The sequence below is a fragment of the Coptis chinensis genome, chromosome 7 (assembly GCF_015680905.1).
Source record: "Coptis chinensis isolate HL-2020 chromosome 7, ASM1568090v1, whole genome shotgun sequence".
Taxonomy (NCBI): Eukaryota; Viridiplantae; Streptophyta; class Magnoliopsida; order Ranunculales; family Ranunculaceae; genus Coptis; species Coptis chinensis.
The window spans coordinates 68,614,122-68,641,693 of record NC_141462.1 but is presented as its reverse complement, the minus strand read 5'-3'; the positions used below and the strand labels follow the sequence as shown (position 1 = coordinate 68,641,693).

At 38.0% G+C, this 27,572-nt stretch overlaps 1 protein-coding gene and 1 pseudogene across 1 annotated transcript; one reads left to right on the top strand and one right to left on the bottom strand.

Annotated features, from left to right (window-relative positions):
• Positions 1-3,316: 3,316 nt before the first annotated feature.
• Positions 3,317-4,681, top strand: LOC147488551 (ornithine decarboxylase pseudogene; annotated as a pseudogene).
• A 21,510-nt stretch (positions 4,682-26,191) lies between these two features.
• Positions 26,192-27,267, bottom strand: LOC147488550 (uncharacterized). Its single transcript, XM_086574410.1, has 2 exons — positions 27,040-27,267; positions 26,192-26,818 (listed from the first exon to the last, which is right to left on the bottom strand). Exons 1-2 carry the CDS (start codon positions 27,265-27,267, stop codon positions 26,192-26,194), a joined length of 855 nt encoding a protein of 284 aa, XP_086430536.1.
• Positions 27,268-27,572: the final 305 nt, after the last annotated feature.

The window sequence follows — 27,572 nt, the reverse complement described above, 5'->3', positions numbered from 1 at the left end:
GAACCCCTTTCACCTTCGCCGACATGTGGCAGCCAGAGACCTCTATATAAAAACGCCAAAATTGTCGCACCCCATGCATACTCTTCTATCTCAATGAATTTCAACAACGGCCTCGAGATAACATATAGGCACTCCAGTCCCCAGACTTGTCGATAAAAACGCAGCCCAAAGAAAAAAAAGGAATAAAAGCTCTAATAAATCCGTTGAACATCCACGGAAACTTCGAGGCCTTCTCTACCACATTCCCAAAGCGTCACATATAGGGCTATCATGAATCTTGTTAAGCAAAATGCTTCCGGATGAATTCTAGCCTTACTTTTTGAAGTGAACCTGCTAGCTTCCATCTCGCCCTAATCAAATCAATAGGGAGCCCTGCACCAAGATGTAAGAGATTTATCGATTGTTTAAGTTCAGCTCATCGTCCCCTTGCACCGCTTCTTCCTCTAACTTGTGACTCCACTGATTTGGACAACATCGTCCAAAGTCCGCGATCATCTCCCTTAATGGCATATGGAAGGTGTTGGTCTCCGGATGCCATCTCTCCACAAACGCCGAGATCAATGGTGGATCCATATGCTCGTGATAACCTTCCACAAGATCAAACAACCCGGTCATTCTCAACGCCGCGGCAAATCTCGGAGACCTTTCACATTCATTTTTGAAATTCCATTGGGATAACCCGCTAAGTGTGAAACACACTTCAACGCTCGCGATCCTCAAAACAACCGAGCACGCATTAGATATATATGAGCGAAACAAAATATTTTGTAAAAGAAAATCAAAGTACACAAGAAAAACAAAATATTACCCTTCTCTCCCAAACATCGCGAATGACGACGCACCGCATAGTCATACAACAACTCGACTCATCACGGGCCTCCCCATACACACCTCTTTGAAACTCCAATCATCATCATTGGATTTTCTTCACGAAATCCAATACCGGAGGTGCTTCTTCCACTGGTGGTACGCCTTCTACCACATATTCTTCAACATCATCATCCCTCGCTTCATCCTCTTCCTCTCTCTCCTCCTCCTCCCCCTCCTCACTCTCACTCTCCTCTTCTCTATATTCTTCCCTTTGTCTAAACCTACATCTAAACCTACATCTAAACCTACATCTAAACCTACATTAGTATCACTATCTATACTATCTACACTATCTTCACTAAACGAATCAACCTCAGGAACCTCAGGAACCTCTTTTTCCAAATGGTCCCCTCTATTTGATGCCGGATTAAGCCGTCTGTCCTATGTCTTTTTCTTCCAACTGCATCACCGCTAGAGGAACCGCCACTAAACAATTTCTTAACACCCTTGAATGTAGTTTTCGCTACATTCTTCACATTCTTTGATCGAGGACCCATCGCTACAAAGAAAAATAAAACAAGTATTAGTAAACCATATTTAAATAAACAATGTACAAAGAAAACCACTAGAAAAAGAGATCATCCCAAATGTAAAACTAATAGACTTATAAGCTTGCTATGATAACTCCAAGTATATATGAAGAAATAGAATGAGGCGTTGATGCTATCCAAATTCTATCGAATTTTGGGCGAGTTTCCTTTGTTTGGTCAACATTTCAGTATACTTAAACTGTCATAAACCGGAAATCAATAATGACATCCTTCCAACAACCATATGTACATACCACCCTATAAAATATTCAACCCACAATACAATTTCTGTCCCTCGTCAAGCATAGGGAAACCACCAAAAAAACCACCTTGATTGTACATTCAATTAAATTTGATAACCAAAGAAAAAAGCTTCTCACCTATAATGCTTTACCGCCAGGTTTTGTTCCCCGTATCGGACCTTAAGCAAGTACTCGTAAAAGCTGCATGTAATCAAGGTCATTACTCATTAGTCAAGACTCAAGAACATAAGCAATATAAAAGGTGAGTAATGAATGTACTGAGAGACACTAATCATAAAATGGTAAAAGTATCTTCTCTTATAACATCAAGCCCTAAAGGAAAATACTAGGTATGAAAGATGAGCACTATGAAAGTTTAGCAACAAGATGTAAAGCAACAAGATGTAAACCCAATACCTACACCAAACTCTCTCTAAGCGGACGATCCATCGGAAACTTATATAGTGTATTTGATTATTAGCTTATATAGTGTCGTTAGTTAAACAAATTAATAAAGATGTAAACTAAAAGGTTTTGAGACTACTTTGTGTAAGCTTATGAAGATATTATATAAGTTTTTAAAACGAACCGTCCATTTAAGAGAAAGCTTGATACCTACACTATAATATAAACACATATTACAATATAAAGATTCTCAAATACTAGAACTACTATATTTTTTTTTTATGTCACCGGTGACTAAGGAATGGCGACATTTTTGTTGCCCATCCCTCTCGAATCGACAATTTCTGAGAGAGACCCGATATCTATGGAACTAAAACCTAGTACACTTGAGTTCACTTTAGTTCACTAATCGACACTTAGTACACTTTGTACCCCAAAAAAAAAAAACTTTTGTTGTTCACTTTCAATGCATTGATTCTCTTTTTCAGTTTCTATCGAACAAAATATATAGAAAATTCGAGCTCATTTTCTCATACTATATAAAGATGAACAAGACAAACATCATTCCCATAACTCATCACATTCCCATAATATATAGGAAATGCGATTTGGGCTTGGGCGAGGCTGCCCAATGTAATTCGGTGGTTTCAATCTGACTCAATCGTGGGGCGAGGGAACGGGCAACCCTAGTAAGTATATAACAACCCTACTCCAATTGTAAATGACTCTTTGTTCGATGTTATATAGACCTAACGCTAAAATGGCAGTGGTTAGGTATCAAAATATTCCCACAATAGAGATATTGAAAAAGAGATTAGGGATCTCGACATCTTCGTGTGTACTAAATAAACTCCATATTTAATAAAGAGTAAAACTGTAAAACAAAACAATCCCTATTTTCGGAACCCGTGCTATTAACGAGCCCTTCCTTTTAGACTTCTCAAAGTATTGGATTTGCATTCGAGACCTACCCTAGTGCAAACCTTTGTGGCCGATTCTCCAAGATCGCAAAAAGGCATTTCAATTATAGACCTCTTTTTATCCTTTTTCCACCAAATGGTGGTGAAGGCTAACCCTTAGCGTTTTCTATAAATACTTTTCGTTGAGGTAAGGAAAATAACTTCCAAAATCCAAAGCTTACAGGGCTATCCACCTTTCTTCATCCCTCTTTTTAGGTATTCTTTACCGGTCCTATACTCTTATCTAGTTTTTGAGCTATGGGTTCAGGGTACCCACAAGCCTCCGTGACGGTCTTGGAGTGCGACAGTGATGAAGGGTAGGAAGGTTACCAACCTATCAAAGGATGGATCGACAGATTTTATTCTCGTCCAACATCTCCAAAGAAGCAAGAGGTGAAAGACCCTTTCTATGTATTGGACTTGGGAATTCTAGTGAGCCTAATGGAGAAATGGACGCCGTACCATGCCCATTGTCCGTCCCTTTTATCTTTGTCAAATGCAATCCTCGAGCCTGCCTTCCTAGGTGCACTTTATGCTCTAGGAGCGGGGCTTTGATTGTGCTAGCGCTGAAATTGAAGCCGTCTTAGCACTTGGAGTTTCACCGGATCGAATTGTTTATGCAAACCCCGTAAAGGTTTGAGGCTCATATCGGTATGCAGCTAAGCGTAGGGTCAACCTCACCACCTTCGACTCACGAGAAGAAGTTGAGAAGATCTGAAAGTGGCACCCCAAATGTTCCCTCCTAATTCGACTCAAGGCCCCGGATGATGGTGGTGCAAGATGCCCTCTTGGTCTGGCACGGGGCATTGCACGAAGAGGTTACTCCACTTCTTCAAGCAGCTCATGCCGCGTATGTCCGGTGGTATCGAGTCTCTTTCCATGTGGGCAGTGGAGCCACACACTCACGTGCTTACAGCGGTGCAATAGCTCTTTGCCAAGGCGGTGTTTGACACGGCGACAAGACTTGGCATGCCTCATATGCACATTCTCAACATTGGTGGTGGTTTTGGTGTTGGCCACCAATATGAGGATCTTTGTAGTCACCATTACACGGCTGCTCTCCGGGCCTACTTCGCTAACTATCCCGGTTTGACGGTGATCTCTCGAACACGGGCGTTTCTTTGTTGAAACATCATTCACATTAGCCACCAACATAATTGGAAAGCGTGTGCGAGGAGAGCTAAGGGAGTCTTGGATCAACGATCGGATTTACGGTCAATAGGCGCATATTATACGATCATGCAACCTGTGAAGGCTACTCCTTTAGCATGCTCATCTAGTCGTGCTAACCCAACATGTCGAGGACTGAGGACATATGAATCAACAGTTTTGGACAAACATGTGATGCACTAGACACATTGCTCACTGGATTTCAGCTGCGGAACTCGGTGAACGACCGTTAGTGTTTCCCAACATGGGAGCCTACATTGCCGGCAGGGATCCAACTTCAACGGATTCAAAACATCCGCTATCTCCACTTACCTCGCCTTTTCCACTCCAACAAGAAGCTAACATATGAAGCAGTTCAAGTAGGCAAAAACATTGTATCGGGGTGGCCAAAGTAGCTTTCAGTTTCTTTTTGTCTCTTGCAAGGGAGAAACTCCTCTATAGTGGAACTAATAACGGCATCTATTTTTCTTTAATGAAATCTATTTCTGACTACTTTTCTCATTAACATTTTGACCATCAAAAAAATTAGTTCAATACTCTTTTTTTATATATAGATATTACTTCACAAGATATATACCAAGAACTTAACAGACTAAGAACTCAAGATTTTTTGATAGTTCCAAACATACTAATCTAAAAAAGAAACACACAAAACACAAAAACAAACATGATTTCGAGTCTGTTGTAGATGCTCAGGAAATTCAAAACCACTAAAATATTGTGATCAAAATTCAAAAGGGCTACCTCAGAGGGCTAACAATGGCAGCTGGAGAGTTAGGGAACCAAGTCAAAACAAGCCTGACAATCAGCAGCGTGTTGTAGATGCTCAGGAAATTCAATACTCCATTGACAGCCAATTCGTCTACCCAATTACTTCATTGACAGCCAATTCGTCTACCCAATTTTCAATATGTGTCTACCCAATTTTCGATTAGATTAGATTAGATTGAAAACCGATCTAATTTGATTAGATTGAAAACCGATCCTGTATGTACAGTCTCCAAACCCACCAGCACCTACATTCTTCTCGAGATTTGACGTAAATCTCTTAAGTTCATCAAGTGAAAATGATTTTGGTTTCTCGTTTGTTAGTTTATACAAGAAATCTTCGATTGGTTGTGAACCGTCATCGTGTTCCATCAATTTATCTCACAAAATATAGGTTGTAAACAACTTTAGTTTATACGAAGATACTCCCGAACTAATTAAAGAATATATATACAATATATCATCCATGAACACGGCTAAATCACGGTCAACTAAAATATTTGTATACAAATACAAATATTTCATTGATATTAAAATATTTCATCCCCGATTTAGCCTTAATTTTTTTGCTACAATGGAGGATGAGTTGATGACATCAATAATACCATCTATTTTTTGTTTGAGTTCAACAAGAAAAATTAGATGCTCTAAGTTTAACCTAGGTGATTCTTGTTAATTGGAGAGATTTTGTGATATATTGAAAATGACCAAATTTGAAGATTGAAACGGAGTATGTACAATCGCAATACTCTTTCCTCTCGTTTCTCTATCCGTCCTCCAGATAAACCGGTTTGAGTTCTACTCGACAATAGATTGAAAATGACCAAATTATTCTACACGGCAAGACTAATGGAGATCTTGACAAGCAATGCTCCTATATATTACTACACCACATACCTTTTAGTTTATACAATTCCCAAAGATGATTTCAAACTGGCATTTACTGTATTTAACTTTTACATCATCTTCCCACTCTTTAACCAGTTGATGTCCCAAACAAAACCTTGTATGGCCACCTCTGGAAATGAGGCCTGATCTTCACTCTCGATCGCTATTAGAGATGGAATTCAAAGGCAACTTAAGCTCGTGGAACCAATCGCTCATTTTACGTGGTGGCAAGGCATTAAAATGCAAGCGTCATCAAAGAGTCATAAGTTTGGATCTTTCCAGCCCAGAGTTTGGTTGGATCGATATCGCCTCATATTTGAAACCTCACTTTCCTAAGGTTCATCCGCCTATGGGATAATCAACTCTACGGTGAGATCCCACAAGAAATTGGTCGGTTGTTTCGTCTTCAAATACTCAATCTATACAATAACACTTTCGAAGGAGAAATTCCAATCAATCTAACCCAATGTACTGAACTCAGTTACATTGATTTAAGTGGGAACAATTTGGCAGGAAATATTCCGGCAGAGCTTGGCTCATTGTCAAAGCTTGAACTCTTGGTTATTGAAAGAAACAAACCGACGGAGAGTGCTACCCTCTTCTTTAAGTAATCTTTTCGTAAGCTTCAAGTCTTCTCCACAGCTGAAAATAAATTGGTTGGAAGTATTCCGGCCGACTTTTTGTGACTGATCAAGCTTACAAGAATTCCTTGTTGCACTTAATAGACTGTCTGGTGAGGTCCCTTTAACAATTTTCAACATCTCATCCCTGAATTACTTAGCAATTTCCGTTAACCAATTTAGTGGTAGTCTTCCATTAGACATGGGCATCACTCTTCCTAATCTCTTGGTTTTCTATGGTGGTATAAATCAACTTTCTAGACTACTCCCAGTTTCATTAGCTAATGCTTCTAAACTTCAACTATTTGATGTTTTCCAAAACAATTTCAAAGGACAAATTCCTAAGGATTTTCAATTCCCTCAAACTATTGAACAGCTAAATCTTGGAAGTAATCATCTAGGAACAGGAGAAGCTCAACAAACATGGGCCTTTATTCATTCCATTAATCGCTTAAGTAACTTATTCAGTCCACACTGTTGCCGACTTGCCGTGTCAAACAATATTTGGAAATTCGAGGAAACCCAAATACATATCAACAGCATGGAAGCCTAGAATACACACAATCAGTAAAAGACACAACAGATCCTATAAGTGAACATGTCATGCTATAATACCAGTTTAACTAACTATTGAATTTTTCCTATTATCTCTTCTTACATTTTCTTCCTTATAGTTTTACTCCATAAACAAACTTTATCTTCATTTTGCAGTGACAATTAGTTGCGTTGTACCAGCTAAACACAGATGGTTTCATATAATTGAACTGTATAATAAAGAAAATTACGACACTCAAGTCCATAGTTGGGCACACAATGCTTTTTGGAGAAATTCAACAAGTACCTCTGTAGATGGGCACAAAGACGATTCCTCCGCAGATGTTTGGTGGTTCGTCTCTATCAATTCTTCAGTATAATCAACACTCTTTATTTGATAGAGAGTGTCTAACAGCTTCTATCAGCTTCTATCCCTTAACTGTCTCAACTCTTCCTCTTTATTTGCTTTCTACTTAATGAGATACCTGCAGTTGAAACAAGCTGTTGATCGGTCGGAATTAGACCACAAACCACAAGATCAACAAAGGGCACATTTTGGCCATCATGGAACAAGACAACCAGCAATTTTGTTCATCAACTGCACTGTTATTTCGAGATTGGACCGCCTTGATCGCCTTTTACTTGAGAACGTACAAACACAATGATTAGGATTGCTTACGAAATAGATTTCTGAGCTATCAAGTTTTGGGGCACTCGAATTGTTGGAGATTTGTTGGAGATTTGAAATTCGAATTTGGGGTTAGGGTTTCGAAGGGTTTGGGCGAAAGAGACGACCGGTAATGGTAGGTTGTTGCCGGTTTCGATTTGGTGGGGGGGTGTATTGGGCTTTATTGTTTGGGCTTTGTTGTTTGGGCTTGGGCGGAGGCTGCCCGATCTAATATGAGTGGCGCCCAATACAGCACCCAAAATTAAAGGGTAATTGCCTGAATGGGAAATACACATTGTTCTCCAACCGGCCATGCCATTCAATTTTGACCAATTCAACGAGTTTTTGACTCTTTTACTTTTCTGTACCACACACTCTCTCCTCTGTAATACATTCTCTCTCCTCTTGTACTTCTGATATTGACATGCACAGTCATATCTATCTGTTAGATTCTCTTAGCGATACGTACCAGCGATTAATGACCGTTGGATTTCAACCCAACAAAAATGAAAACAGACTTTAGCTATTGTGGGATCACAAACCAGCAACTTACAGATCTACTATCAGCAAATTTTACGTTGTTTTTGTTTTGTTGTATGGACATGTAACAACGTTCACCTCGATTTTTGTGCCAAACTATAAAAGTGTTTACAAATCTCCAAAGCTTCAAGTTTTTTTACTTCATCTTCTTAGTTATCCTCTCTTTCGTGATTTTGGTAAGGTTTTTCATGGAGAACAAGAACACAAATCTTGATAATGGATTTTTCGAAGGTTCATCTTCTTGATTATCCTCTCCCTCTATGGTTCTCATTGTTTATTGATATGTTTTGAACTTTGGTTTGTTGTCTTCAGTGTTGGTTTCTTTCTAGGTCATCTTGGGTTTGTTTTTACGTAGTAGTGTATATAGTTTTTTAAGATTTTCATAGTTGTGTTTACTATTTCCATGTTGATTTTGTTCTTGTTGCATGGAGTGAAGAAGTATATAACAGGTGAGCTGAAATTAAGAGTGTTTGATGTGTATATTTTCTTAGAAGGATTCATGTGTCTTGTGGAAGGTTTTTCCAAGCTCATGGAATTGAGTTTTTGTATGATGCACTTGATGAACAAGTCCCTTTCTAGATTGATGAAAAAATTGACTACTTGAATATGATTCAAAAGCAGAAGAAGATAGATGAGCAGTCATTGCGGTGAGCTTGGGTTCAGTCACGGTTCTGCCAGGTTTTAGCAATGAAGACTTCGGGGATGCCACCGTAAGGGACACTTACATGTACCGTCAGTAACTTAAGTTTGTTTTTACGTAGTAGTGTATAGAGTTTTTTTAAGGTTTCCATAGTTGCATTTACTATTTTCATATTGATTTTGTTCTTCTCTTGTTCTTTTTGCATGGAGTGAAGAAGTATGTAATAGGTGAGGTGAAATTGAGAGTGTTTGATGTGTATATTTTCTTAGAATGATTCATGTGTCTTGTGGAAGGTTTTTCCAAGCGCATGAAATTGAGTTTTTGTATGATGTACTTGATGAACAAGTCCCTTTCTAGATCGATGAAAAAATTGACTACTTGAATATGATTCAAAAGCAGAAAAAGATAGCTAAGCAATCATTGTTGTAACGCCCGTATTTTAAAATACGTTTTTTATCTATTTAATTAATTAATTATTTATTTATTTTCAAAATTCGTCGGATTGGATAGGGATACGTGGGCCTGGTTTTTGGGCCCGAGTCGGTGTTGGGCTTGGGTTTCGAACCCAAGTATATAAACACATTTTTCTAGAAAATAGGGTTCAGAGAATAATAAAATAATGAAAATGGAGGCAGAGAGAGAAGCTGGTTTGCTGGAGAGATGGAGCGCGATGGCTCGGACTACGAGGGATTCGTGGAGCTTTGGGATTAAGGTGAGTAGTTAGTCTTCTACCTCACCACAGAAACAGATTTACAGTCTCATGTTTTCATTCCATTTTACTGTCCATTTTTCTTCGCCATGTATCGTATTATTAAACTGGCTAAATATTAAGCCTATTGTTTTGGTTATCTTTGAAACTGTCGAACTGGGAACTGTGGTTTTGGTTGAGCTGTTCAAGCTTTGAAGAAACATTTCTTGCGGCACCAAGAAATTTCCAACACAATATTATATAAACTGTTGGTGGTAGTAAGGGGATGAAGGTTGGGTTGGTGTCGGGCTGTCGAAGCTTCGACAGGCGTTAATAAGCCGGTGGAGTCGTGAGAAAAACTTCGGTTAGGCTGTTTTGGGTTAGAATCGGGGTGGCTAGTGATGGTGAGTGGAAGGTGGCTGATTTGTTTGTTTGGTGGTGGTTGTGGGCTGGACGGAGGTGCTGCGGGAAGCTTGGAGAAGCCATGAATGGCGGCTTGCCCAAACACCCCAGTAAAACAGTTTGGTCGGTTTGATGTATTGGTGTTGGAATAACGAACTTAGTTGATGTATGGGGGTAGTAGGGAGTTTGATGGGGGCTGTTGGAAGCTTGGGGGAAGCCATTAATGGCGGTCACGATTTTTAGATCTAGATTTGATGAAGTTAGGATTTGAATGATTTGAGGAATGTGTGTTTGTTAATGTTGTTGGGTTTGTTATGGGGATTAAAACCGCCTGATCAAAATGGGTGGTCGATTAGTGCTTGGTGGTGGCCGGATTTGGTGGTGGTGGAGGAGAGAAATGGGTGAAGCTGATGAACAGTAATTTCGATTTCTCGGTTAGGGGCTGGGACCGGTTTGGTTCATTCAATGGGCGGTTTATTTTGGTTTTGTTTGGGCCGGTTTTGTTTGGGCCAGTTCTATTATTTCATTTTGGGGCTGAAATCTAATTTAAGTGGTTGGACCTTAGCTAGATTAGATTGTTTTGTTTGGGCCCGATTTCGTTAAGATTGGTGGACCAGTTCATATTACAATTTTTGGACTGAACCACTTAACTGTTTGGGGCCAGTTTCTAATATTGCTTGGGGCCAGTCCATAGGACTTAAAATAGACCTTTTTGGGTTTTTCTATGTTTAAACTTTCGGGTTCTAAGGTTTGGGCTTGGCCAGTTGGGTCCGAACCATGACCTTAGCCATGAGCTCATGAACCATACCATTGACAATCTTTAGCCATGAACCATGGCTATGACTCAACCCTGTCGAACACTGAAACGGCAGTTTGACTTTGAATTTTGACCAGTTTTGACTTTGACCATGACATGTTGACTTTGACCAGGACAGTTTGACTTTGATAATGACAGTTTGACTTTGACCAGGACATGTTGACTTTGACTTTGACCATGACATGTTGAGTTTGACCTTGACCATGATGTGTTGACCTTTGACCATTGACTTTGACCGTTGACTTTGACTGTTGTCCGTTGACTGGGAATGTTGACTTTTCCTGTTTTTCACATATTTGATTATATGGATAAATATAGTAATAAAATATTGTTGAGATTGTATAACTTGGTTTGTCATTATCTAATTTAGATTTGACGTGAGTAGTGTAAAAGCATATATATATTGGGCTTTGATTGTGGATGACTGGATTGTTTATTTGTGCTACGTTTTAGGTGTATATTGTATGGACAATCAAATGCTAAAATCTTTGTGGAAGCTTGTATAAATTTGGTGGTCATTATCTAATTAAGATTTGACATTGATGTTGTGTATTTTGACACGTGACGATATTGAGATGTTAGGAGACATTATATTCCTAATACGTTATAATAAAATGTATGTGATACGTTGAAGCATTGTGACATGAGATAATATGCTGGGATATTTATATTAATGCAATATCTTGGAGAAATATATATATACACTCCATTATTTTATATGTGAGATGCTAATATAGTATTGGTGAATATTTGCCCACGGGAGTGTGGTGTAGTGCAATAATATATTGGCACGTGAAAGAATGAAAGTGACTATGAGATATAATTGAGATGTTTCTAGATATTATGGCTTAGTGCAATAAGGTAATTGACCTGCACGTGATATAGTAGAAATGTTTATGAGTACTGCACGTGATATAGTAGAAATGTTTATGAGTCATTAATGTATGACACCTGAATAAATTACGTAACGAAAATCCTAGAACCCGACTACCACAACTCATGTGATTGGCCCTTCCGGGCGTTCGATTAAATCTGAATGGCTTTCGGCTGCCCTCCGGGCGCTTCGCTTAATCGAATGGCCTTGGCGCCCCTTCCGGCGCTTCGGTAAAATTTGAATGGCCCTCCGGCGAAATTTAATAGTGGTCGGATTATTCCGTTAAAAAAATAGAACGATGATGCTAATATTTTATGCCGAATAGTGACGATACTTACATAATTGCTTCCGTGTGAGGATTTACGGTGTCGCGGCATCATTTCGTGGTAGTTACGCGAAGTGGTTCATTATGTAAGGGGAGGCATGTGGATGTACATGTTAGTTGGGTAGCGATTGTGGTAGCCGTGGAAACTAGGTAAGACATAGATATGACGCGGATTTTAGGGACACGCAAAGAAAGCCTTAAATAATCTAATTATGGTAACATGCTTGGTTGGTTATTTGATTAGTTAGAATCTAAAGTGCCTCGATGGAGGAACTACATGCCTTATTTATTATGTGTATAGTTTGTTGTGTGGTTAGTGGGAAGTTAAAGGCCTCGATTGGAGGAACTACCGCCTTAATTATTATTCTTAAGGATATTGTATTTGTCGTTGAAAGTTAAAGGCTTCGGTGGAGGAACTAACTGCACGGGTGGATTCGGGTATATATATGTATAAGTATATTTGTATTTTAGGGCTACTCACACCAAGATTGTTTATAATCTTGACCGATTTGCATGTTTGCTTATCGGGTGTGTTCATTAAATGAACATAGTTGATAAGTCTTGACAGGTTTAGTGTTGAAGAAGATCGGTTGCTGCTTGTGGTTTGCGTTAGCGTTCATTTCCAGGATAAGTTTTGTTTTCCCTTGAGGTGATATAGATTTTCAGTTGAGATAAGGTTATTTGCATTTTCATTTGTAAATTGTTTTTGGTAATGAAGATGACTGTTGTTTAAGTTAAAATTTGTATTGGGTTTTAATTATCCGCATATTTTAAAACTGTTTATGGGTTTTTGGGAGTGGAGAGTGCGTCACACCTCGGAAATCGAAGAGTCGGGAACAAATAATGTTTTTCCGAATTCTGTCGAAATTCGGGTTGTGACAGTTTGGTATCAGAGCATTTGGTTAGCTTAGACTAGGGTGAGTCTAGGTGATTCTCGGATCGTAGTTTATGGGTAGTGTTTAAGAAGTTTTATTTTGAAAACTATTTAAAATTTAGTTGTTTTATTTTTACAAATAAAATGAAAGAGATATAGAAACAAAGAGAGTCAATATTTTCTTGATTTGTTTTATGCGTGTAATGTGTATATTTATATTAGTTACTCTTGTGGAGTGCATATGAAATGCTTTTATTTTTCCTTATCATATGAGGAGTGGTTATATGTGTAATATGTTAATTATTAATGGATTTGATCAAGATGATGTGTGCTGTTACAATGTTGTTTTATTGTTTGTGTTCATTTTCACATGGATTATGGATTAAGTGCAATGACATGTTTGTGAACTTTGTATTTGAGTATTATGTTATTATTTAAGAAATAATAAGATATTTAATCTATATTGAATGAGCTGCATTAAGTGATGACTTTATGACGTATTGAGTAAGGAACTAATTGCCTCGGTGTTGGAGGAACTATCTCGCCTCACTCGTACACGTTAATGGATGAATAGTATTTTAAAGTATAAGAGATTAATCTGTTAGAGGTGATTAGTTAGAAATAGATTGAATATAATAATAAAATATCGTGTATTCTTTTTGAGGCGTGTATACTTTATGCGTATACACGTGTATTCTTTTGAGATGTGTATACTAGCGTATACACGCTTTTATATTATTGTATATAGGTGAAGTATTACCGTATGATATGATTGATTAATATCGTTAAATTAGTTTCACATGATTTTTGCATATTCGAGTATTTATTCTGAATTGTTTTGTTTCAGTCTATATGATTTCGATAGAGGAATATGAAAAATTATTTTTTTGAATACGTGCTATATTTGATCCAGTTGCAAGCATGAATTAGGATTCAAGGGTTGTTTTAAATTTAATTTTTCTGACAGCATGACTAAAGTAAATATAAAATTTTATTGTAGTATCAATGACATGAGTGATTTTTGTTTTAAGTGTATTAGGACACTAGTTTTCTTTTATGCATGATAATGAAAGACTCCATAATATTTCATGCATGGATGAACTTACCCTGTAGTATTGATTAGTTAAGTAGCATATTATTTTCGTAGAGTTTGCTACGTGTCCAGAAACTGCATGCTAAAAAGATATGATGTATTTATTTTGCGTTTAAGTGACAGTAATAATTGTTTTAATATAGACAGCTAAACTGTAATAGGTTTTGTAATGGCATGAGGACATATATTCTGAAATTATTCCAAATAATTAATACCAATGTTATCTTGTTTAAGTTTAATCAACGTGCATTCTTGTATAGGTTCTAAGTTAATAACCAACATATTTGTTCGTATAGCTTTACTTCCAAATCTGGGGACGAGATCCTTTTGAGATGTGTATAGTCAGAATGCTTGCCCGTGATTTTAAAAATACGTTTTTTTATCTATTTAATTAATTAATTATTTATTTATTTTCAAAATTCGTCGGATTGGATAGGGATACGTGGGCCTGGTTTTTGGGCCCGAGTCGGTGTTGGGCTTGGGTTTCGAACCTAAGTATATAAACACATTTTTCTAGAAAATAGGGTTCAGAGAATAATAAAATAATGAAAATGGAGGCAGAGAGAGAAGCTGGTTTGCTGGAGAGATGGAGCGCGATGGCTCGGACTACGAGGGATTCGTGGAGCTTTGGGATTAAGGTGAGTAGTTAGTCTTCTACCTCACCACGTAAAACAATTTCTGATCTCATGTTTTCATTCCATTTTTGTCCATTTTTCTTCGCCATGTATCGTGATTATTAAACGGCTAAATATTAAGCCTATTGTTTTGGTTATCTTTGAAACCGGCCGAACCGGGAACTGTGGTTTTGGTTGAGTGTTTCAAGCTCACGAAGAAACATTCTGGCGGCACCAAGAAATTTCCGACACAATATTATATAAACCGTTGGTGGTAGTAAGGGGATGAAGGTTGGGTTGGGTGGGTCGTGCCGAACTTTCGACAGCGTTAATGCAGCGGTGGAGAGTGGAGAAAAACTTCGGTTAGGCTGTTTTGGGTTAGAATCGGGGGTGGCTAGTGATGGTGAGTGGAAGGTGGCTGTCGATTTGTTTGGTGGTGGTTGTGGGCTGGACGGAGGTGCTGCGGGAAGCTTGGAGAAGCCATGAATGGCGGCTTGCCCAAACATTTGATAAAAACAGATTTGGTCGGTTTGATGTATTGGTGTTGGAATAACGAACTTAGTTGATGTATGGGGGTAGTAGGGGAGTTTGATGGGGGCATTTGGAAGCTTGGGGAAGCCATTAATGGCGGTCCACGATTTTAGATCTAGATTTGATGAAGTTAGGATTTGAATGATTTGAGGAATGTGTGTTTGTTAATGTTGTTGGGTTTGTTATGGGGATTAAAACCGCCTGATCAAAATGGGTGGTCGATTAGTGCTTGGTGGTGGCCGGATTTGGTGGTGGTGGAGGAGAGAAATGGGTGAAGCCGATGAACGGTAATTTCGATTTGGGCTGGGCAGGCTCGACCAGTTTAGTTGATTCAATGGGCGGTTTATTTTGGTTTTGTTTGGGCGGTTTTGTTTGGGCAGTTCTATTATTTCATTTGGAGTGAAATCTAATTTAAGTGGTTGGGCCTTTAGCTAGATTAGATTGTTTTGTTTGGGCCCGATTTAGTTAAGATTGGTGGACCCGGTTCATATTACAATTTTGGATGAACCACTTATTTGTTTTGGGGCGGTTCTAATATTGTTTGGGGCGGTCCATAGGACTTAAAATAGACCTTTTTGGGTTTTTCTATGTTTAAACTTTCGGGTTCTAAGGTTTGGGCTTGGCCAGTTGGGTCCGAACCATGACCTTAGCCATGAGCTCATGAACCATACACTGACCTTAGCCATGAACCATGGCTATGACTCTGAACCTGTCGAACACGGAAACGACAGTTTGACTTTGACCAGGACAGTTTGACTTTGACCATGACATGTTGACTTTGACCAGGACAGTTTGACTTTGATAATGACAGTTTGACTTTGACCAGGACATGTTGACTTTGACTTTGACTTTGACATGTTGAGTTTGACCTTGACCATGATGTGTTGACCTTTGACCGTTGACTTTGACTGGGAATGTTGACTTTTCCAGTTTTTCACATATTTGATTATATGGATAAATATAGTAATAAAATATTGTTGAGATTGTATAACTTGGTTTGTCATTATCTAATTTAGATTTGACGTGAGTAGTGTGTAAAAAACATATATATATTGGGCTTTGATTGAATTTGTGGAATTTGTTTATTTGTGCTACGTTTTAGGTGTATATTGTATGGACAATCAAATGCTAAAATGCTGTGGAAGCTTGTATAAATTTGGTGGTCATTATCTAATTAAGATTTGACATTGATGTTGTGTATTTTTGACACGTGACGATATTGAGATGTTAGGAGACATTATATTCCTAATACGTTATAATAAAAATGTATGTGATACGTTGAAGCATTGTGACATGAGATAATATGCTGGGATATTTATATTAATGCAATATCTTGGAGAAATATATATATACACTCCATTATTTTATATGTGAGATGCTAATATAGTATTGGTGAATATTTGCTCACGGGAGTGTGGTGTAGTGCAATAATATATTGGCACGTGAAAGAATGAAAGTGACTATGAGATATAATTGAGATGTTTCTAGATATTATGGCTTAGTGCAATAAGGTAATTGACCTGCACGTGATATAGTAGAAATGTTTATGAGTCATTAATGTATGACACCTGAATAAATTACGTAACGAAAATCCCTGAAACGACTACCACAACTCATGTGATTGGCCTTTCCGGCGTTTGAGTTAAATCTGAATGGCCTTCGGGCCCTCTGGCGTTTGTTAATCTGAATGGCCCCGGCGACCACTTCCGGGCGTTCGATAAAGCTGAATGGCCCCTCTGGCGAGCGAATAGTGGCTGGATTATTCCGTTAAAAAATAGAAGCGATGATCTAATATTTTATGCACCGAATAGTGGTGATTTTACATAATTACTTCCGTGTGAGGATTTACCTGGTGTGCGGCATCCCGCTCAGGGTAGTTACGCACGGAGTGGTTCATTATGTATGGGGAGGCATGTGGATGTACATGTTCGGCGTTGGGTAGCGATTGTGGTAGCCAGGGAAACTAGGTAAGACATAGATACTGACGTGATTTTAGGGACACGCAATATAAAGAAAGCCTTAAATAATCTAATTATGGTAACATGCTTGGTTGGTTATTTGATTAGTTAGAATCTAAGGCGCCTCGATGGAGGAACTACATGCCTTATTTATTATGTGTATAGTTTGTTGTGTGGTTAGTGAGAAGTTAAAGGCCTCGATTGGAGGAACTACCGCCTTAATTATTATTCTTAAGGATATTGTATTTGTCGTTGAAAGTTAAAGGCCCGGTGGAGGAACTAACGCACCGGTGGATTGGGTATATATATGTATAAGTATATTTGTATTTTAGGGCTACTCACACCGGCATTGTTTATAATGTTTGACCCGATTTGCATGTTTGCTTATCGGGTGTGTTCGATTAAATGAACATAGTTGATAAGTCTTGACAGGTTTAGTGTTGAAGAAGATCGGTTGCTGCTTGTGGTTTGCGTTAGCGTTGCATCTCAGGATAAGTTTTGTTTTCCCTTGAGGTGATATAGATTTTTAGTTGAGATAAGGTTATTTGCATTTTTATTTGTAAATTGTTTTTGGTAATGAAGATGACTGTTGTTTAAGTTAAAATTTGTATTGGGTTTTAATTATCCGCATATTTTAAAACTGTTTATGAGTTTTTGGGAGTGGAGAGTGCGTCACACCTCGAAAATCGAAGAGTCGGGAACAAATAATGTTTTTCCGAATTCTATCGAAATTCGGGTTGTGACAATTGTGGTAAGCTTGGATTGCCTTTTCAGTCGCGGTTCCGCCAGGTTTTAGCAATGAAGACTCTGTGGATGCCACCATAAGCAACACTTACATGTACCGTCAGCAACTTGGGTTTGTTTTTAAGTAGTAGTATATAGAGTTTTTTTAAGATTTCCATAATTGTGTTTACTATTTCCATATTGATTTTGTTCTTCTCTTGTTCTTTTTGCATGGAGTGAAGAAGTATGTAACAGGTGAGCTGAAATTGAGAGTGTTTGATGTGTATATTTTCTTAGAAGAATTCATGTGTCTTGTGGAAGGTTTTTCCAAGCGCATGAAATTGAGTTTTTGTATGATATACTTGATGAACAAGTCCCTTTCTAGATCGATGAAAAAATTGACTACTTGAATATGATTCAAAAGCAGAAAAAGATAGCTGAGCAATCATTGTGGTGAGCTTGGATTGCCTTTTCAGTCGCGGTTCTGCCAGGTTTTAGCAATGAAAACTATGTGGATGCCACCATAAGCAACACTTACATGTACCGTTAGCAACTTGGGTTTGTTTTTAAGTAGTAGTGTATATAGTTTTTTTAAGGTTTCTATAGTTGTGTTTACTATTTCCATATTGATTTTGTTCTTCTCTTGTTCTTTTTGCATGGAGTGAAGAAGTATGTAACAGGTGAGTTGAAATTGAAAGTGTTTGATGTGTATATTTTCTTAGAAGGATCCATGTGTCTTGTGGAAGGTTTTTCCAAGCGCAAGAAATTGAGTTTTTGTATGATGTATTTGATGAACAAGTCCCTTTCTAGATTGATGAAAAAATTGAATACTTGAATATGGTTCAAGGCGTGATACAAAAGCAGAAGAAGACAACTGAGCAGTCATTGTGGTGAGCTTGGATTGCCTTTTCAGTCACAGTTCCACCAGGTTATAGCAATGAAGACTCTGTGGATGTCACCATAAGCGAATTGGGTTTCTTTTGAAATCCCACTTCCACTTCCACTTCACAGATCACCTTATGGAGTTTTGAAAGTATGTTTCAATGTATAGGTTTCTGCTTGAATCGATGTAATGGTATTTTGTAGTTTGTGAAACAGCCAGTTTATTGTGCTTGAGTGTTAGCACAGAAACTGTTGATGTTCATATGTTTTGTTTGTGATTATATCAGGGGTACCCTTATATCATTGTTGTTGTTTATAAGGAGATAATGAGACCCTAATAGAAAGGAAAGAAATCTGGGTAGAAATCTGTATGGAAACTCAATAAGAAGAAAAAAGAAAAAATGCATTTAGCATTCACAAAACTAGGCTAGACGTGTTATTAGAAATGGAGGTAATTGGCAGCGTTTTATGTATGGTATATCAAAGAATGAAGCCATAAATAAGAACACAATTAAGACTATCGAGGTTGACTTTAATATACACCTATAATTTATGTACAAATAGTATTATCCAATAACAAGTTAAACAAAAGTTAACTTTGATAAGTTTATTCAACCCTTTATTCAATATCAAGTAAAGCAAAAGTGTAGCATTTAATAACACATACTAGCATCTCAGTTTCATATTTCACCATTGTTCCTACCCAACTCTATTACAAGCTTGTCCGTAGTTCAATATTTAAAAAGTTTTCTTATACAAATAGCCAAAATGTTAGGATGTCCCACCCTTTGTAAAATGACCAGACTCAGAAGTTGCTGATAGTTAGTACATTAGAATATGTCTGTACTAAGATAAACTGGTGAGATGAAGAATCTAGTTTGGGTGGGAAAAATCTTTGCCACGTGTTAGGAACGATATGATAGCATTAATTATTCACCAAACTGTTGAAGAAATGATGGTTTTTTACCTTTAACTGACACGTGTCGGTAGTAATATGTTTGAGGGTATAAGGACGGTTCAGTGTTCATTTTTAGACAAAAAAAACCGCCCAAAATCCCTAATTTTCATACCATTTCCAATCTTTCAAAAATGAGAAAGCTTAATTTGATTGTTCGTATGTCACTCGATAAAATGCATAAATTGTTCAAGACATTTACTACTGAAGAGAGGGAAGATTTTGAGAAGTCTTGCTTCAGTAAGTTTTTAAGCATTAATGAGAGAATGCACACCACTACTACGCTAGTGTATGCTATTTTGGGACACCAAGTGGGTAAACTTTGCTACCGAATCGGTAAGAAGGATTTGGTGTTTAAGAAAAGTGATGTTGCTCTTATAATGGGTATTAGTGTGAAGCTGGTTTCTAATTCATTCTACGGCGGACATCAAGATCCCATCCCAATTTAGGTGCAAGGTTTTAAAGGAACCACGGTTTCAAAACATAAATATTGGAAGCTAGAAACTTGGCAAAATCCAGTGTTGGTGAAGAAAGTCAGAATGATGTGTTGAGGCTGAATAGGTTGTATATACTGTTGCAAGTTGTGCTTCTAGGATCTGCTAGGACAGTTGATGGGAGGTATATTGATCTGGCCGAGAATTTAAATGCATTTGACAACTTTCCTTGGGGCACACCTCTGTTTGAAATGTTGGAAGAGTCTTTGGAAGACATGTCTAACCTGGTGAGTGTTAGAAAGGATTCTTTCGTAGTTTATGGTTGTTTAATTTGTTTTGTTATTTGGGTATATCTTCACATTCCATCTCTTGGGGCTCGGAGACAAGTTGATGGTAGGTTCCCAAGAATACTAGATTGGGTAGACTTGCCTTTCCGAAACATACATCTACATACTTATCAAAAAAAGCTTGACCTCTTAAAGGGAAAAAGGTGGTGTTGGAAAGTCTAGATCTTTCGAAGGAGAACTGAATGAAGAAGTGCTAAAAGATGCTTTGGGACAACAACCCATGCAAAGTGGTGCGGCAGCGAGTTCAGGGGACATACAATAATGAGGAACTTTTTCAAAGGCAGACAAAAAGTAATTAAAGGCCTTGTAAGTAACTTGTTTTCTTTTCACATTTGAAGTACTCGGATAATCTTATAATGTTATAGAAGTTGTAATATGATAATGGAATTGCAAATGTTGTTAGGACCCATGTTGTTAATGAAGCACTGATAATGTGTTGTTATTGAACTGCATGTTACAACATTGTTTCATATATGAGGCAGTAATATGTTATGGTACCATGAGTGAGCTATTGCTAAACAATATATATCAGCAACTACAATGTATAAATAGTGAAGTGGGATCTTGCATGTTAAACCCAGAATGATAATAGGGTACCCATGATACCCTTTTGGGTAACCAGTTTGACATGGGTACCCTTTTGACATTTGAAGTACTCATATAATCTTATTTAAAAGTTATAGAAATTTGTAATATGATATGGGTACCATATTATATAGTCTTGAATTGGAATTGCAAATGTTGTTAGGACCCATGTTTTTATATGAAGCACTGAGAAATATATTGTTCTGGAACTGCATGTTGCAGCATTGTTTCATATATGAGTGAGCTATTGGGAAACATGATATGTCAGCCACTACAATCTATCTATAGTGGTTTACAAATAATGAAGTGGGATCTTGCATGTTGATCCCAGAATGATAATAGGGTACCCATGATATGGGTAACCAGTTTTTGACATTTGAAGTACTCATATAATTTTATTTAAAATGTTATAGAAAGTTGTAATATGATATGGGTACCCTATTATATAGTCTTGAATTGAAATTGCAAATGCTGTTAGGACCCATGTTGTTATATGAATCACTGATAATATGTTGTTATGGGCGCATGTTGCAGCATTGTTTCATATATGAGTGAGCTATTGGGAAACATGATATGTCAGCCACTGCAATGTATATGTAGTGGTTTACAAATATTAAAGTGGGATCTTACTTATATTCTTTGTTATGTGCTCTGATTAATCTAAAACAGGTCAGTAAGGAAGTTAGGGCTGTTGGGGATATACTCCAGAGTGAAATAAGGACTGGCATGGAAACAATAATTCAAAAGATTGCTCATGGTGGGTTGAAAGGTGGTATGGAAAGTTCAGAGGTTGAGGTTGTGCAAGGGCTTGGAACAAGGGGTAGAACAAGGAGTAGGAGTAGAACAAGGAGCAGAAATTTAGAGGTTAAGGTTATGAAAGTTGTTGATGCTAGAACAAGGAGTAGAACTAGAAGCCCAAGCCCAAAGAAGCCAAGCAATGTAGGCTCTGATGCTAAACTGAAAACACCAACAAGGTCTTCCAAGAAGAAGTCTACCCCGAAGAAGTCTTCCCAGAAGAAGGTTCACTCAGAACCTAAGAAAAAGAGTTCATCTGTTTCTAAGAAAGTTACCTTTGAGGTTTCTCCTAGTTCCTCAAATAAAAGAAAAAGAACATTGGACAAGGATCAAAGCCTTGAAGTTGTGGGAGATACTTCAAAACCTGCTCAGTATGAAAGAAAGAAAAAGAAAGTGGTCAAAGTTTGTGGTACTCGAGTTCAGCCATCTAGGGAAAGCAAAAATGAGGCTATAAAGGCTAGTGAGAGGCAAAATTTGAAGAAAAAATATCAAATTAGTGAGAGAACAAGGGAAAGGGAGCTGAAGCTTAAGGAAGCTGAGACACCCAAACAGAGAAGGAAGTTGATCCAGGCTGAGTCAGACGAAGATGAAGATGTTGCACAATAACAAAGAGGGCAAAATGATTTGGAGTTAGTTGCTGCAAGTGCTTTGCAGCAGATTAGTGAGAGGGACATACCAAGAACATAGTGTGGAGCTGGAGGAGGACCTGGTGGGGGTACAGACTGCTATAGTACCTTATGCTGAATCTTCAATGCTTGATCATGTTCCCTTTTACTCTTCTTTGTCATCTGGGGATCTTAATGGGGTATTATATCCTTTGGCATCTATTTTAGTCCTTCTTCCTGGTGATCTTGATGGGGAAGAAGTCCTTAATAGAGAAATGGAAAAATTCAGTTTTGTTTCTCTATTGGCTGAAAGTACTGAGCTTTCGACATAATCGAATTGCCGACCTCTATCACCATCGAAGGAGTAAGCGAACATGATATGGCGGTAGATGATGATCCGAACACCGATGGTTGACATGATCTTTGGTGATGTGGAGGACCCTGATATGGTACTCATTCACACTCAGATGGAGAAGGAAATGGATAAGAAAAGTGCAGAGAGTGGCCGTAGAAGGAGGAGGGAGAAAAAACTGGGAAAATAAAGTACTAGTTTATGGGAAGAGAAGATGGGAAAGGACTGTGATTCATTAATCAAGGTTGCTCTGTCATCAACCTTTTACAAGAAAACAACTACCACATGTGAGGTAAATGTTGTTAATTATTACTGGAGAAAGTGCAGTAGGAAGATGAATCAACATAACTCTCCAGATATGAGAGTTTTTGGGTATGATCAAGTTATTTGGTGCATAATTTTCATTAGTTACATGGAAGACAATGGGTGGATGGTGAGGTAATGAATCTACCATTAGTAATTTGCTCTAAAACTATCGGCAACTAGGTATTAATGTGCAAAGTAAAAACTACTACAGAAAGTTAATTGTTACTAATTCCTATTTGATTATTTTATAAGTTCTCAGCTTATATGTCAAGCTATTGATAAGGTGGTATAAAGACCTTTAAGAGGAACAAGCCATTCAGGAAGATGAAGTGTATCTTGTTGTGGAGGATGTTTACTTTCTTTGTGAGTTCTCTACACTTTAATACTAAATTTCATTTGAAGCTTACTCACTAATCTTACTTAAGTTTGATAAGCTTAATCATCACTTTGTGGATGTAGAAATTCATGATAAGAGAGTATGGGATATTCAAGAATAAGCTACAAGACCCAAGTTTTTGAGCTGCAAGCCCAGAGGAAAGAGTGGTTAATGGTTTGTACCATACAGATGAAATTGTGAAAGAGTATTTGGACCCCGTTGACGGAAGGATTAGAAATCAACCACACCTAGTACATGGTAAGGGAGTAATTGTACCTCTTCAAGTTCATGGTAGTCACTGGATTGTTGATGTCTTTAACTTTAAAGAGATGAAAGTGTGCACCTATGATTCTCTTAGTGGAAAGCAAATTTCTGATGAACAACTAGCTTTGGAGAGAATGATTCCTTATGTGCTCAAGTGTGTTGATCCAAGCTCCACTGTTGATTTGAACACACCATGGGCTCGTGAATTTGTTAGTGTCACACAGCAACCAGATTCCAACAGCTGTGGATTATATTGCCTTGCCTTTATTGATAGTCTTCTTAGAGGTGTTCCTGAGAGGGTAAACAATATTGACATGCAACCATTTAGAATGCGGCTGAGGATTGGAATGGACATTATATCCTGTGGATTAAATCCAGATGAAGTGTCTAAGAAGAGAACATAATTTGAAAAGAGGTTGACTGAAGAAAGTTCGCAAGTAGAGAACCAAGTGTCCAATTATGTAGTAGCTACTGGAACAGAGGTACTGAAGCATGTGTCCAAGGATGTAGCAGCTACTGGGACAGATGTACTGAAGCAAGTTCACATTGGCATATAGCTAGAGAGTGAAGCAGATTCAGCTGAAATTGACAAAGAGCCCAAGGATGCTGAAACAGCTACTGAGATAAAGGATGATGAAGCTGGAAGTGAGCAAGTAGACAAAGATGTTGAACCCCGCTTATCTCGAACCAAGTGGGGATGGAGCAATGCCCACAAAGTGAAGCAGATCAGTTGTATGTGAAGAAGGAGGATGTTGAACCCGGCTGGCCGAGGAGGATGTTGAACCCGCTACTAAGGAGGCTGTATGTGAGAAGGAGGATGTTGAACCTGTTGTTGTGGAGGATATTGAACCTGCTACTAAGGAGGATGTTGAACCTGCTACTAAGGAGGCTGTTGAACCTGCTACTGAGTTGGTCCAAGTGGAGGCTAACCAATGCCAACAGAGTGAAGCAGATGCAATAGTTGGAATTGAGCAAGTGAAGGAGGATGCAGAAGCTGCTACTGAGGACCAACTCAACATGGAACCAGATGAAGTGAATCATGATGAAACAGGTGGAAGACAGGTACAGCTGCAGGATGCAGAAAACAACAAAGGTAAAGATGCTGAAGATGGGTTTGCTGACCAGCAAGAGAACATAGCTGAAGATAAGAACTAGGGGACATCGAAATGCTCTCATTTTCAGATGTTTGTTATTATTTCATTATTATTTTGGAACTTATGTGTCTAATTTAGCAGTGCTCCGTTATGATAAACATAATATTTTGAAGTCAGTGGTTTGTTTGTTAAGATAACGTATCTAAACAATAGACAAAACACCTTAAATTAGTATTTGTTTAGATAATTTTCAAGTTACAAACCTAACTGTTTCAATTGAGGCGTTAATTTTATAGTATTTTTTTATAGTATTTGTTTTTTTGCTACCTACCTTACATATTGATAACTTCAATAGACAAAGCACCTGCAAGTATAAACAACAAAATACCATTACATTGATTCCCACATAACTTACATAGTCATTGAAAGGCAAAAGAAAATCCAAATAACATTATTTTGAAGGGGTTTGAACTCAGTGGTTTGTTTAGATAACGGCCCTAGATAGCGTCTCTAATTTTCAAGATACAATCCTAAGTGTTTCAATTGTAGCGTTAATTTTAACCCTTAATTTTATAGTATTTGTTTTTTTTTTCCCTACATATTGATAACTTCAATAGATAGAACACCTGCAAGTATAAAATACCATTACATTGATTCCCAAATAACTTACATATTCATTGAAAGGCCCAAGAAAATCCAAATATTATTACAAGATTAGTTGCTGATAGTACTTATATTCGTCGTTGATGGTTAACTCAAATGCTATCTTCATTGGTAAAATCAGCCGGAACCCAAGCTGAAAAGTCAATCCAAGCAGCATCATATGTCGTATTAGGGCAGGTTGCTCTGTTGTGTCCAAGGCAACACAACGGCTGCACCTTCTCCTTTGCACTGGCACACCCTCTCCTTTAGAACGTCTCCTCTTCTTTTGGGGTCTGCCAGGCATTGCCTCATATGTGGGAGGACGAACCATGATGTTGTAACTTTCCCAATGCCACTGTTCTTTGCCCTTCATCGGTGTCCAATTCTCTTGATACGTATCCATCTTCGTTTCCTTTGAGTAGCACGATAGGCAAAAGTCATATACACAAAACCGACCATCATCAATGGCCTTCATTGCATGGCTGCAAGGAATACCAACTTGTTGAAAAAAACCATATGTACAACATTTTTTTAGTAAGTCAACTGTATCCGTGTGCCCTACGCTGGTAATCGAGTATACGTACTCACTAGCCCTTATTGTAGTGAATGGCCGACTAACATAACGAGAGGAAATGATTACATCCTCGGTGATTTCGTCGGTTTGTCTTGACTTGAAGCCATGACCCGATAGTCATAAAAGTGCCTCATAATGTTCATTCGAATACCATTTAGTAGAGATGTAATTTGCATAGCTCATTTCGGGCATAATCATCTTATTCCAACTCGATATGATTTGTATAACAAATTCCATACCTTCTCATTTCAAAGATAGGCAAATGACCAATTGTTCCTTCGAATCTTTATTATTTTTCGCGTAACCTTTACTATCACTACACCAAATCGACACATGATTCTCACAAAGTCGGCTTTATCATAAATTTCTGCAGTGGCCTTAACTCTCCCTTTGGTGTCTTCTTTGCTAACATTGTTGGAGATATGTTGTGCACAAAAGCAATGGTAATGCGCATTTGGAAGAATTTTTGGCTTTGCACGGAGAATGCTTGTATGCCTATCTGATAATAGAATAAACTTATCTGTAGGACCAACTACAACATCTCTGAGTTTTTGAAGAAACCAATCCCAATGTTCATTATTCTCTTTTGGGACTACACCAACTACAATTGGAAAGCAATGACTATCTCCATCAATAGAAAGAGCAGTTAGGATGACAGACTTGTATCTGCCCTTCATGAAAGTTCCATTGATCATAATCAACGGACGTAGACACTTTCTGTAGGCACGAACAATTATGCCATAACTCACAAACAAACGCTCAAACCTGTGCTCGCTTGTTGTTATTATATCAGTGTGGCAATCTGGATCATTTTTCTTCAGTTCTTTAAAATAAACTGGCAGCATCTGGTATAATTTACTGAAGCTGCCCCTTATCTACATCGAAACAAAATACACCAGCTCAGGTTACATATGCCTAATAGTTACACGCCATGACAGATACACGTTAATCGAAAAGATGATACATGTTCTTCATAGCATATTATAAAGAATAATTCGTTGCATATAGTATACCCTAAACATAGAATTGTACTAAGACGTTATATATTACTACTAGTTATCCTCATAGTTGCTGACAGTTACAATAGTACTCTAACCTTTTCTAACACAATTTTTCTGGCCCTCCACGCAACTTTATATGTCACATCAGTTAGTTGTGACTGTTTCACCTCCAACTGAAGGTTCTTTGCAGTCAGTTCTTCATTGTCCTTAAGCTTGGACATAACAATTTCTAAAACCCCCTTTGCGTCTGCTTGTGAACTTTTAGAAACATCCTTATCTTGTGCACAAGTGTGTGCATCTCTAAAAGTTATAACCACCCACATATCGGACCGATTCGCGAGGTTTTGCATACAAATGAAATGGACAGTTAGTTGCCTTACACTTGATTACCAACTTTTGGGAGGTAGTATTGCAACGACATAAATCAAACATGTGTGCAATTGCATAAGATTTCATGTCTTTCACAAGATCATCTCGAGTGGCGTAGTGCTGAACAAATATCAACCCCTCATTACAAGGATTTACAACCTCACTTTGGTTCGTAGTGGTTTTTGGACTATGAAAACCACACAAAGGATCATATCCTTAACGTAGGTCTTCAGAATTCAGATATTTAGCACCAATAACC

Bases quoted from the DNA above. Each gene is read 5' to 3' on its own strand.
- LOC147488550 (XM_086574410.1), bottom strand. From the start codon at position 27,267: ATGTGGGTGGTTATAACTTTTAGAGATGCACACACTTGTGCACAAGAT. The intron at 26,819-27,039 runs GTTAGAGTACTA...GTTTCGATGTAG, and splicing joins GAAAAATTGTGTTAGAAAAG to ATAAGGGGCAGCTTCAGTAA.